Genomic DNA, 14,313 nt, shown 5'->3' with positions numbered 1-14,313 from the left:
GACAGCTTTATCCAGACTATTTCACACTCCGACGCAGTATCGATCTCAACTTAGTTTAAATAGCTTTTAACTGCAATGAACACACCACCTCTTGTTCACCTACTCCGCAAACCACTGTTTTTTATTTCGCTTTACAGGAGAATGAGGTCTAACGAGACAGTTTCACATTCACTCTTGACAATTTTTTAGTGTTTTTGAAACCAGTTCCACCTCACTTTGCAAAACTTCACAGAATCAGCTAGTAATGTTTCATGTTTTCAGCACTCAGCGCAACATTTTTGTCTATTAATTTTTGTATGTGAAGGCGTTACCAACCTGTGAACGCAATAATTTGTTTCTTCGTGTGCGCGCTCGTGAGAGATAGAGAGAGAGAGAGAGAGAGAGAGAGAGAGAGAGAGAGAGAGAGAGAGAACAAATGTTATATGTTCAGCACAGATGTGAATGGGTGGGCGAGAGTAGTGAATCGAGTTGGGAGGGGGGGGGGGCAGTGATAACAGGGAAAGCAACTGCCAGACGACGGTGATGGTCGTCAGTGGAAACTGACTAACTGGTGCAAGATGGATATGCACAAGAACATGGGCAGTGAAAGCACTGCAGCCATCTGGCAAGGGTTGTTCATTACTTCCTATGTGAATAATCAAAGCCAGACGGCCAGCAACCCTGAAGGCACCTGTGTAGACTATTTCTGAACACCAAAATGTGCCAAGAATTGGTGGTGGAGAGCCTCAGATTGTAATGAGTCTTTTGGGTCTTGTGATAGGTCAAGGCAGAACTGTGGAATAGAAATGCACTATGGATGTGTACACGAGCAGGCCCAGAGAACAGGTGGTAGAGGAATAAGAAAAGTAAAGGAACTGCATTCAGATGGCGAACTTAACTAGACCTCAGCCGCCATTGCAGGAGGTGGATCTCCGTATCTATATAAAGGAGATGGTAGTTCAGTTGCTCCAGGTAGCATTGGACATTTAACATAAAAGCGATGATCTGTTGTTGGCGCAGAACCTGCCATGGTGGAATCCCTGCCTCTGCTAGGAGGCTGATCATGAGGCTAGTCTGAAATGCGCCAGTTGCCAGCCATACCCCACAACTGTGTATCAGGTACAGCATCTGTAACGTCAAAGGTGATGCTGAGCCGTGTGTGTAATCTAGACAGAACTCGACCATTGCATTTTAGAGCTTTAGCACAGTAGAATGATCCACACTCCAGTTGTAGCTTAGCCATTGAAGAGCATTGAGGTGTCACGAACACGTCTGGTTTAATTGAAGATGGGAGAGCCGTATCAACCAGGCGTCAGAGACCAATCCCAAAATACCACATTGAGGGACTGGTCATGAAAGTACAGATCCTATTGAGGATGACTGGACAACAATGACAGAAATGTTTAATACAGGGCTTGACAGCCAAAAATTGGAAGCCGTAAGTTAGAGCCCAAGAATGCGCTCTGTGTATTACTCCTTGCAGTTTGCATTCAACAATGCCCATCACAAACGATCAAAAATAAATGGAAAAGCCATGAGCTTGGAAAGAGGGGGCCACTTTAGACACCACAGCCGCCACCAAACAGTTGGTAGTCATTTAAAAAAAAAAAGAGGTACACTCAAAACAGAACTCTGCAGAATCCCATTCTCCAGCAGGTGAGGTGCTATGGGAGGAGCCAGACTGTACCTGGACATGAAAGAAAGTTCTGGATAAAAATAGAGTGGGCCACGGAGGCCCCAGTCATGTGAGGTGGCAAGGATGTGATATTGTAAGCTTTAGGGCGATCGAAGAACACTGCAGCAGGAGACTCCAGGTGGACTATGTTTTTTTGCAGCACAGCGGCCTCATCGAAAACCACACTGAGTCGAAGACAAAAGATCCTAGGATTCTAGGAACGAATACAACCTTAAAATTCCAATTCCAAAAATGGAATAGCGATATTTTCTCGCCTTTGGTAATGGGATTCTCTCTCGCTCCAGAGACTGTTACAAAGGGCAAGTAGATGACATTGGCTAGCCACTGAGTAGTGTAAGGTTTTGATTGTGCACTCACTGGAGTGCACGATGGCAGTCTTTAATAGCTGCAGCAATTTCAGGCGTCCACCAAGCGATAATCTTCCATCAAGGAGAACTAAGGAAGAGGCAAATTTTGAAGCAGCTGTCTAAAGGATGGTGTCATTCGTACTCCATATGGACTCAACAATGTTGTGTTGAGATAGAGCAGTTTGGGTAGTTTGGTGAAAAAACATCCCAATCCGCATTAGTGCAGGCCCACATGGGAGGGCATCAAGGCGAGTGATGATGGAAAGTAAGACGATAGGAGAATGATCACTGCTCCAAAAATTGTCAAGCACATTCCTTTTAAATGAGGGGGGAGGGGACCCAGGGCTGCAGATTGAAAGGTCAGTGACTAAGCAAGTGCCATGCACGTGTGTGGGAACTCCAGTATTTAAGAAGCAGAGATCAATCCCTGCTAGCTGTGTTCAACAATCTTGCCCCAGCTGTCACTCCTCGCAATACCACCCAACACAGGGTTATGGGCGTTGAAATTCCCAACGAGAAGGAAGGGAACTGTCTAACAACGGTAAGAACAGCAGGAAGCTTAGGAGGCTGGTCTGGATGGAAATGGAAACTGTGTATCCTTACAGCAGAGTCTAAATGTAACTGAACAACCGCCACTTCAAGCACAGGGTGAAGAGAAACCTAGGAACTAACAATGCCCATGTGAAACAATGTACAGACACCACTGTAGGCTTGTCGAGGACTGACTCGCTTTCACTGAAGTCTTTTATACCACGATGAGTCGACGCATCAGTATCCACGAAATGAAATTCCTGCGATACATTACAGTGACATGGGAGGAGTCATACAATAGGCCAAATGGATGCAAACTGGCGAGAATCCATGAGTGATAAGATTGGGCCCTGATTAACAGGGAGAGGGAGACACCCCTGGTATGTATGAAGAGGGTTCATCTCGAGACTTGCGCATCACCACCCACCACCACCACCACCACCACCACCACCAGGTGTGGTTAGGAAGAGAGCAGATCACAGCACTATCTGGATCTGAAAGAACAAGTGGCCTTGAAACCCACAAAGCCTGGGTCCCCCATTTGAGGCTAAGTAACATGTTTCTTACCCTGGAGACGCCTGAGAGGGGGTTTTTCCTAGATGAAGTCCCATGCCTCGAAGATGACAGGGAAGAGTGTCTCTTCTTCAGCTGAGGAGGAGTTGTTCTGTGAGAGGAGGTAATAGCAATAGACAGAGGAGGAAAGGAAAGGGAAGGCAGAGAGGATGGAAGTAAGGAGGAATGAGGAGGAGGAAAGGACGCAACAGAAGCAAAAGTAAACTTTAAAGATACTGGGTAGAGACGATCGAATTTCTGTTGGGCCTCAAAATAGGATAGACAGTCGAGACTTTAATTCCTGAATCTTCCTTTCCCTTTTATAGATCAGGAAATCTGGTGGGCTAGGAGAATGTGGGCCAGAACAGTTCACGTGCTTGATCGATAAGGTGCAAGGACTTCGTACATTGAGACGGTGGCTGCAGTCGCTACCAACTGGATTAGACTCACAGCACTAAGACATGTGAGTGGTGATGGTAAGGATGATATTTGGTTTGTGTGGCGCTGAACTGCATGGTTATCAGCGCCCATAAAAATTTCCAATCCTTACATGGTTCAGTCTCGAATGAAGATGAAATGATGGGAACAACACAAACACCCAGTCCCCAGGCAGAGACGTGAGTGAAATGGGAACACCGGAAAGGGTGCATTGGAGTTAGGATATGGCACAACCTTAACCATAACTTTAACTTTGTAGGGAATGGTATCCCTCTCAAAAGCCAGTATCAGCACGATTGTCCTTAGGACCTCTTGGGACTCGCCAGACTAAATGAATGCTGCACCATGCCAGAGTAGTCCCGAGTTCCTAATCAGACTGAAGAATGAGCTTCCTAAGTAAAATTATGCCCTGGGCCGTATTTAAGGTCTGTTGAAGAGTAATGCTAATTGGGATGTCTCCTAAGCACTCCTAAGCACAGAGGGAACCCTACTGACTGGCAGAAGACGTTTTAATTAGTAGGAAACCAGATACCATAGTACAAAGGGAATGAAATTCACCAAACTTATCCTCAATATGTTTTACAAAAAGAGGGAAAGCAGTTTCATAGTGGTGTAAGTCTCCCCCTTGTCCCAAAACAAACAAAGTAGTCACCCCAGCTGGCAGGCCTGGCGATCCTCCCATGACATTGCCAGAGAGGGAAGGCCAAACAAGCAAAAGTAAGAACCGCAAGAGAACCAATCCTGTCTGAAGGTATGGCCGCAGGAAAGCAGCCAGAAGTATGGAGCTGAGTACACTTCATGTGCAAAGCGTCCACCCCAGTATCACCCACTCCAATCAGGGGCTCAGCTTGTAGGCGTCACACAGCCGCGCCTATGGCCACCTTTCACAGCTGACGTTACTGGGATTATTGATGCCCAAAAAGACAAGGGAACACTCCTGGGCAGAAATGAGGTGGTGGTGACAACTTAGATACTGGGTGAGTGAGCTCTGTGTTGTCAGGGGGCTAAGCCAGATTAGTACATAAGAGTCTTAACACAGGGACTGGCTACCATCTTGATGACCCAGCGAGAGTTGGGGTGAGGGGTGGGCGAGTGTGTTTGGTGTGGAGGAAAGGAGGAAGCGGAATCCACGCCATAGACACTAGGGAGAGAGTTCTTCACCAAATGGCTCATGCTATAGAAACAATTTAGGAAAGGAGGTCAAACCAGAAAAAAGAGGGTCAGAAAAACCGTGCAGAAAATTGAGAGAGGTAACATAAGGTCATGAAGGAACAGCGGAAACGAGGGAATAGCTGGGTTGTTATTAAAGGAAACACTAAGAAGGGAGGGAACATCGAGAGAAAGAGGGGGGAGGGGGCAGGACAGGGAAGATGAAGGACGAAATGGGTATGGGGAAAGGAATGCAGCCTGGAAGAGAAGAAAGGCTGCAGCAGCTTTGGGCCCCATGCATGCCACACATGTACCCACAGAAGAGCTGTGAGCCCCTTTGACATAATCATGAAAGAAAAAGCATTTTTTCCCAGAGTATGTGACGGGAAGTAAAAGCACCCAAGTTAATTGTATGTAAATAAAACCGAAACATTTTTGGTGTAAAAATACTGAAATTGCGGTAAGCTGAAGACTGAGACCCAATAGTAACTGAAGTTTTAAATCTAATGTAAGATTATTCCTTCTGGACGTATCATCTTATTTCCCAGCTGAATCTTTGTTTAAACGTGGTTGTCTGTGGAAAGAAACCTAGTTTTACGTGTAGTTGCAAAATTCGAATTACAAAATAGAAGTTCCTTAGTGTTAAAACAGATCATTTATCCGTAGCCTGTAAGCTGACTGGTTCCACGTCATTTCGGTAAAAAAATGGTTCGTACAAATGATCTATGGAACATTAACTGTGAAAGGAAGTCTAGGGTTTAACGTCCCCCCCCCCCCCCCCCCCCCCCCGAGGTCATTACAGAGCTCAAGTTCGGACTGGGGCATTGTCCTTTCAAACAATGCCCTGGAATTCATAGAAAGCGATTTAGGGAAATCATGGGAAACCTAAATCTGACTAATCATAAGGGAAGTTCGAAAGCAACCTACCGAGATCCTAAGAGTTTGCCACTGGTGATGTGTATCGACAACCTCAGCAGAGCTACGCTCACAGCCAATGTACTATGATCTTAAAAACACTCCTTTCAATGAAGTAGGAAAATATATTGTACTTACCCTCACACTGGAGAGTGCAAAAGAATGAGGGGGTGTCACATGATCACTCATCAGTCTCGTCGAACTCGTCAGATCCCTCGTAGTCTGACCAGCTGAACTCTGACTCGTCGCTGCTAGAACATTCTGAGTCAGAACAGCTGTTTCCACACGACGTGTCATGCAATTGAGTGCCGTCTTCAAAACTGGTGATGCAAAAGCTATTGGAAGACTCTTCGACGCCACTGCTTTCAGAGTGTGCTTTCACCATGACGTTTTCTCCTGACCAATCACTGGATTTGCTCGAGGCGCAGTTCAACGGCTCGCTAGAATTGTCTTCTTTGTGGAAGGTGCTGCTTGCGCAACTGCATTCTCCGACTACAGGGGAACTGTCAGAAGCACGATGTGCTACGGCCTGTGGGAGCGATAGCAGTTCGCTTGTTTCTGACTTCATAGTTTCATTTGACTCGGATATTGAGCCATCACTCTCTGGCTCCTGGCAGAGTGCTCTGCTCTTGGCGCACCAGCTGTTCCATAAGGCAGTTCGAAGCAGATGCTGCCGCTGCTCCTGGCATTTCTTACTCCGCTCCTGCGCTTCCCGTGCACGTTTCCTTATTGGATCCTGCAAATGAAAATTCTTTAATGTTCTAAGGAATTTAACAACCGGCTACGAAATATGAAGTCCTTATCCTAGCATTGTAACAAAAAATTGTTCAAATGGCTCTGAGCACTATGGGACTTAACATCTGAGGTTATCAGTCCCCTAGAACTTCTTAAACCTAACTAACCTAAGGACATCACACACATACATGCCCGAGGCAGGACTCGAACCTGCGACCGTAGCAGTCGCGAGGTTGCGGACTGAAGTGCCTAGAACCGCTCTATCACCGCGGCCGGCAGCATTGCAACAGCACGTGAAAATAAAATGCATTATGAATGTTTTTCTCACACACTATCGGTTTCACCTGTAAATAGCTGATGACATCAGAGATTGCTACAAGGGCGACTTCTGGTTACGCAAGATGTTACAGCATACAGCCCCTTTGACTATGCATAAGAATCTGCAGATGTTTTTCATGTAGTCCGCTATATACCGAATATCCATTGGGATATCGCCTGCAATTTATTTATTCCATTGGTTGGTTGTTGGAGTTAAATAGACAAAGTGCAAGGTTATCGCTCCATTCATCCTGTATGCAAGGAAACAGGAATAATCCTCAGAAGAAGGATGCAAAAGGCAAATCTGGGGAAGGGTGATTTTAAACAAGACACAATGAGAGAAGAGGTAAAATCAAGGAGAAGTACGGGAGGAGTGAGAGGGAGGTAGGTTGGCGAGACGCTCTGCCCAGAGTCGAGTTTAAGGTCCTCTGAGCATGGTATGTGGTGGGAGATACACCCTCTTTATCCTACCAACACCACCACACCATCTTTTACTCCAAGAAAACGAGCAGCACAGACAAGATGATTAGAGGTTAGGGAAAATACAATATTAAAAACTGTACACATAAGAGAACATTGAGAATAAATAGGTGGGAAGAGTAGGGCCAGGCCAGACAACAGGGCAAGGGCCGCTATGGGACCACTCAGCCAGACCAGTGAGGGGTACCCCTTCACAGTCTCAAGCACTCAATGAGGCCAAAGTGTCCCACCTCACAGACTAGTAGAAACTACTGTCGTTGGTGAAACGTAAAACTGGAGTAGCTGATTCGGCATCGTCTACTAGCACCAGAGATAATGGGTCAGGAAGATTAAGAGGTCGCCTCAAAGGAGCCAAATTTGGTCTGTCTTTTAAGACGTGGTTCATCAGGTGGGCACCACATTGAAAGTAAGATGGGTCCTCACATCGGAGAATGTGGATGTGGTTCAGCCAAGTGTCGTCAATGTGCAGCCAACAAAGGACAGTGGAATGCCTGTGAGAAGTGTGAACATGGTCATAGCCTCCTTTATTGCCCTGAGTGTGGTGAGTCCAGGATGGACCATTCCAAATTCCAGATATCCAACAACTTATAGCGTAAAGTCGACTGAAGGTCCACTTCTGGGACCCCCATTTCCTAAGGTGGCAGCTGGCCATTGTGGCCGAGCGGTTCTAGGTGCTTCAGTCTGGAACCGCGCGACCGCTAGGGTCGCAGGTTCGAGTCCTTCCTCGGGCATGGATGTGTGTGATCTCCTTAGGTTAGTTTGATATAATTAGTTGTAAGTTCTAGGGGACTGATGAAATCAGATGTTAAGTATCATAGTGGTCAGATCCATTTGAACCTGAAGTGGCACCCTGGTAGCAAACTTTGCCATGTGGTCAGCATGTCCACTCCCTGAGATCCCAGTATGTCAAGGGTTCCAAACAAAGATGACTGACTGTCCAGCTTGACTGAGGTCATAAAGATGACGCTGGATAGTATGACTAATAATAGGTGACAAGGTTAGGGCTGGCCTCTAGCCTGAAGGCAGCTCAGGCAGTCGCTGCAGATTAGAAACATCTAGCTGGTACAAGAATGGCCACGACTAAGTTCTCGTTTCACAGCCACCATTGCATCAGTGAAGACACTGCATCCATTCAGCAAGGAGGATACTTCACTGCACTTTGCATGTGTGTATGCAAAACCAGTTTGTCCATTGGCCATTGAACCGTCAGTGTATACCGCTTTTGAACCTGGAACTGCATGAAGGACAGACAGGAAAAGGTAGCAAAAGATCATGGGGTCAACTGAATCTTTTAGTCCAAAGATAAATCTAGATAGATTGGAGGCCGTGGTGAATGCTATGGAAGTGTACGTGATTACTCCCTGACAAGTGGTAACAGTGGGGGAAGTTTGAGTTAAGAGTAGAGACACTGTAGCGTACCAGCAATTATGACCCCAGTTAGGGTTCTCTGTTGTGGGAAGTTGGCCGCTCTACTAGGAAAACAGGCAATACTTTGGATGCTTAGTGGAACTGCAAATTTGTATAGCATTACAGAATAGCTGTTGTTGATTCCTGATCCATAGTGGAGGGACCACAGCCTCTATGAGTAGGCTGTCACAGAGCTAGCTCCTGCTGGAAGTCGGACCCCACAGTTTTATATCAGGTCCAATACCCGCAATGCTGAGTGTGATGCCAAACCATATGCCAGACTCTCATAATGAAGACATGAAAGGATCAGGGCTTTGTAAAGCTGCAGAATTGTGGTGCAGTCTGCACACCAGCTGTTGTTACTGACACAGTGAGTGTATTAAGGTGTAGCCAGCACCTTTGCTAAAGTTTATGAAGATTGGGAAGACACATCAGCTGGAAATTGAAGCTAGCTGCTGCTGCTGTGCTGCTGCTAGACCACTGATACACACTAAAATGAGAGATATATTTGATAGAGAGCCTCGCAGGACCCCACTATCTTTGGTATGGGGAGGGGGGTGGGGGGTGGTACAGTGGGAAGCATTAACTCAGAACCAGAAAGTATGGTGTAACAAGAACTTCTGGACAAAAATAAGAAACGAGCTCCAGAAACACTACTCATGTAAGATAGCAAGGATTTGGTGCTGCTATGTGATGTCAACGTTTTTGGAGGTCAAAGGGGACAGCAGTAATGTGTTGGTGTCCAACAAAAGCAGTGCAGATGGCAGACTCCAGGCAAATCAAATTATAAGCAGTAGAACAGCCTCAGCGGAAACCATCCTGGGACAGAGACAGAAGGCCATGGGCCTCGGAGCCAACACAGCCACTGGCTCATCATGCATTTGAGCAACTTACAGATGACGTCGGTGAACCTAATTTGGTGATAGCTGTAGATCTCTAGAGGATGCTTACTTGGTTTCAGTACGAGGACAATGGTGCTTTCTCGCCATAGAGGTGGTAACTCAACCTCACTACAGGTACAGCTGAAGATTGTAAAGAGATGCTAATCGTCCACTGATGCGGGTTTGAGCATTTGATTATGGATGCAGTCTGGCCCTGGAGTTTTATCAGAGCAGAGGGCTAGGACACTGAAAATCCCCACTGACCGAATAAAGCATTATAGTGCTGAAGGTGGCATTTAGTTAAAGTTAAGTCCAACTGCACCACCCACTGTTTAAGGACGCGAAAAGTGGGTTGATATCTTTCAGATGCAGCGGCCCAAGCATCATTCAAAACCAGTTTTCGGCTTTACACCGTCTAGATTAGTGAAGCCAGCACCACTCAAATACCAAGTATACCTGCACAGGACTTGTGTCCATAGAGGCGTTTGATCTTCACCCAGATCTACGAAGAATCTGTATATTGTCCAATGGTTGACACATACCAGTATTCTTGCTAATATCATTTTATTAAGCAGAGGACCTGGACACAGAGCAGTTGAAAGGCAATAAGGTGGATGCCATTTATGATGCTGGAGAACCTGCCTGGAATCTCTTATGGCCTCAGTGATTTCCAGAGTCCACCAAGGTATTACCTTCCCACATGGCGATACCGAGGAATAGGGGATTGCTAAGTCGGTTGTCAATAGAATGGCTGCTGTTGCATTCTGGACAGCATTGTTAATGCTTCCATTTAGTGGGGAGCTCAGAGTGACAGTGGAGGTGAGAGCATCCGTGTCACGCACGTCGATGACCGTGCCTCAAGCTCCAGTCAAGCAACAGTCTGAGTGACACTTGTCAATTTTTTACTCAGGATTGCTTGAAATATGGGCGGCATCAGAGCCAACGAAGCGCTTGGCGCCGGTTGCTGTTCCATCTTCTGGCGGTACACTCGAGACGTTGACAGTTGGCTGGCGTTCAAACACCTCTTTAGTGTGGACGCCAGGTCGAATGTTCGTTGGTTCGGTAGTGATTAGTTGTGTCCCTAGAACGTGTACGTATTTAAGTTTTTCAGGACAGCCAGAAGTAGCACTTAGTATGTTTCACTGACCGATTTCGCTCTAATTTAACGAGGGCATCATCAGAAACTTTGAAATTTACAGTTTAAATAACAGTAGCTGACCGTTAAATTTAAGAGCGAAACCAGTGAATAAAACATGCAAAGTGTCACTTGGGGCTGTTCTGAAAAACTTAATTTCAACAGTCACTGTTTCCCCTGCAGGCAACACCTGCTTTCGATGAGAATGTGTATTTATTATGTTTAAAAATAGAGTATATAGTGATCTATGGAGAAAGCATTAAAGCTTATGAGTTTTATCGTGAACGAGAATTCTTAGAATGTTTATGAGTCCCTGCCAACTGTACGGACAAGAAGCCTTGAGGCAAATAACTCAGCTATTGGAAAGTAATACGCACGATGTGAAAAAGAAACTGCTGTCTTTACTGACGTCTTTTCTCCGTGAACGACGAAGAGGAACAAGTAAAACGGAGTGACTGCACGTACAGCTCTCCTAAAAGAGGAGATCTTAGGAAATTTCAGGGCCTACACAGTTTAATAACAATTCGAAATATGTAGCTTTGATGTGGCCCATATTCCGATTCAGCTTTAAGGTAGGCATTTTTTCCCATCACACGACTCCCTGCCTTTTAAATGAGAGGTCGTCCACCAGCGTCGTTTCTTCTCTGGTGATCAGTAAATGCTGCACATGCGACACTGTTAAATCCTCTTCCCTCTTCACATCGACCGGCTAAATTTGAATTAAAGCGCTACTTTACAGCAACGACAAAATGCGAGCAAAGTCAAAAGTCATAAAAGGAAACTGCGATTCCACTTGGTCAAATCCCTTAGCCCCAAGTCCTTCGTTTGGTGTGCATGAGACGCTGAACAGCAATGCATTATCGACCAACGTTCGGCGGAATCTAGTCTCGGTCGTTCGTTGGCTTTCATTGACATTTGGGTACACGTCTTGAGAAATTTTCCACTTCAGTTTTCTATGGGAAGGATAGAAACTAGTCGTATGTTTGCTGTCGTGGGACGCTTAACTGAAATGCAAGTTAGGGGACAGAATCACAATGTTATGCAAATCACACCTAAGTGGGTTAATATTGAATCTGCACAAGGTGTGTAACGCAGTCTCATAACGGCCGTGATATAAATTCTACGCAGGGTGGCTGGCCTCTCATGTAATTTATTCATTAAATTAGTTGATCAATGCTTCTCTCCAAAAATGATGATGGGAAAGGATTCTGGCTAGTGTGACTGTTTAAAAGATAAATTAAGTCCTAAAAATTTACGACTACATTTATTTTCTTTATACGGCAAGGAAAATTGATCAAGAATTTGTACAAGTTATCATGTATGTTAATGTGAACCTAACATGCAAATAGTCATCTCTTGACACAGGTGCTGCCAAGAACCTAGTACAAACGACACTGCGTGGAATCTAGTGTGCTTCTCTACTACGAGAAGGGGGAGTGCAAAGAACAGATGAGATGAACAATATTGATAAACAAGTGCAATACCTCGACATCACGTAAAGAGGCAAAGTGGTTCTGAAGATGCTACCGTTGAGATATCTAACTTCGAATTTTGGACGGCTGAAAAATCAACTGAAACCCTATAGGCCGCAGCTGCGTATATAACCAACAGTACGGCGTAAGACAGTGTGCTGATAACGTCTGCATGGAGATGGGCTCCGCCTTTGAGACAAGTAGAAGCGCGAAAATAAGTGTTTGTCCCGATGGACAGACAAATGAAACTGCGAATCAAGCTTCTCTGCAGCAAGGGCAGCGAAGTACCCGACCGACTCCTTCGACGGCCAGGAACCAACAAATTCTCTTCCACCCCGTGCCCACAGAGCGACCACTCCAATACATCTACATACATACTCCGCAATCCAGCATACTGTGCGGGCGGAGGGTACCTCGTACCACAACTAGCATCTTCTCTCCCCGTTCCACTCCCAAACAGAACGAGGGAAACCTGACTGCCTATACGCCTCTGTACGAGCCCTAATCTCTTATCTTTATGGTCTTTCCGCGAAATGTAAGTTGGCGGCAGTAAAATTGTACTGCAATCAGCCTCAAAATGCTGGTTCTATAAATTTCCTCAGTAGCGATTCTTGAAAGAACGCCTCCTTTCCTCTAGAGACTCCCACCCGAGTTCCTGAAGCATTTTAGTAACACTCGCGTGATGATCAAACCTACCAGTAACAAATCTAACAGCCCGCCTCTGAATTGCTTCTATCTCCTCCCTCAACCCGACCTGATAGGGATCCCAAATGCTCGAGCAGTACTGAAGAATAGGTCGTATTAGTGTTTTATAAGCGGTCTCCTTTACGGATGAACCACATCTTCCCAAAATCCTACCAATGAACCGAAGACGACTATCCGCCTTACCCACAACTGCCATTACATGCTTGTCCCACTTCATATCGCTCTGCAATGTTACGCCCAAATATTTAATCGACGTGACTGTCAAGCGCTGCACTACTAATGGAATATACAAACATTACGAGATTCTTTTTCCTATTCACCTGCATTAATTTACACTTATCAATATTTAGAGTTAGCTGCCATTCTTTACATCAATCACAAATCCTGTCCAAGTCATCTTGTATCCTCTTACAGTCACTCAACGACGACACCTTCCCGTACACTACAACATCACCATCAGCAAACAGCCGCACATTGCTATCCACCCTATCCAAAAGATCATTTATGTGGATAGAAAACAACAGCGGACCTACCACACTTCCCTGGGGCACTCCAGATTATACCCTCACCTCCGATAAACACTCACCATCGAGGACAACGTACTGGGTTTTATTACTTAAGAAGTCTTCGAGCCACTCACATATTTGGGAACCAATCCCATATGCTCGTACCTTAGTTAGGAGTCTGCAGTGGGGCACCGAGTCAAACTTTTCCGGAAGTCAAGGAATATGGCATCCGTCTGATACCCTACATCCATTGTTCGCAACATATCATGTGGAAAAGGGCGAGTTGCGTTTAGCAGGAGCCGTGCTCATGCATGGACAGCAACTTCTCTGTTTCAAGGAAATTCATTATATTCGAACTGAGAATATGTTCGAGAATCCTGTAACAAACCGATGTTAAGGATATTGGTCTGTAATTTTGAGGATCCGTCCTTCTACCCTTCTTATATACAGGCGTCACCTGCGCTTTTTTGCAGGAACTCTGCAATCGTCGCCAATAAACAAAGCTTTAGCCAGTGATTGCCTTACGACAAATTCATCTACACTCCCACACTCCGTCATTCAAGGCGCCAATACCGTTACTTCCCACCAATTCCTCACATTGACTGTAAATGTCGGCTGACTTAACATACTAACAGCCTGTCATAGCCTCCTCCAGGATTTTGCGCGGGAAGTTTGCTGGCGACGGGCGCCAATGGGATATGACAATTAGGGTGCTACGTGTGGCGCCGTTCTGTCAGCTATTCCGTGGAGCTCTGCGACAATTTCTCCGAAACGTCTGAAACGATGGCGCAGCCGTGTCGCCGAGTTAACATGTTCATGCTCAAACATGAGGCTTTCGCGAGAATACTGCCCAGTCATTGTAACATCGGATAGCGTCCGTCGCTCTGGTCTGTGAGACCTGACATCAAATGAGAAATCCGCCAGCCAGGGATCGGGACTGTCGGCAGTTCCCAGTGAGCAGATGTCCCTCACCACCTGCTAATCTTAGCAATTGCAGTCCTCTCAGCCCTTAAGTTCCCACTCGTCTCCTGCGTGACATGAACGTAATTACGATATGCATGCATCCT

The 14,313-nt window shown here is 45.8% G+C and overlaps 1 protein-coding gene across 2 annotated transcripts in view; it reads right to left on the bottom strand.

Moving 5' to 3' along the window:
- LOC126299315 (uncharacterized) overlaps positions 1–14,313 on the bottom strand; it is an 81,281-nt gene that overhangs the window by 19,836 nt on the left and 47,132 nt on the right. For both annotated transcript variants that reach the window (XM_049991132.1, XM_049991133.1), the window contains exon 3: positions 5,746–6,343. In XM_049991132.1, the coding sequence (XP_049847089.1) occupies positions 5,789–6,343 (555 nt within the window). In that variant the 3' untranslated portion in view covers positions 5,746–5,788. The remainder of the gene's footprint in view (positions 1–5,745; positions 6,344–14,313) is intronic.

Source organism: Schistocerca gregaria, chromosome X (assembly GCF_023897955.1).
Source record: "Schistocerca gregaria isolate iqSchGreg1 chromosome X, iqSchGreg1.2, whole genome shotgun sequence".
In the NCBI taxonomy this organism is placed as follows: domain Eukaryota; kingdom Metazoa; phylum Arthropoda; class Insecta; order Orthoptera; family Acrididae; genus Schistocerca; species Schistocerca gregaria.
This window is presented reverse-complemented; position numbering and strand designations above follow the sequence as displayed.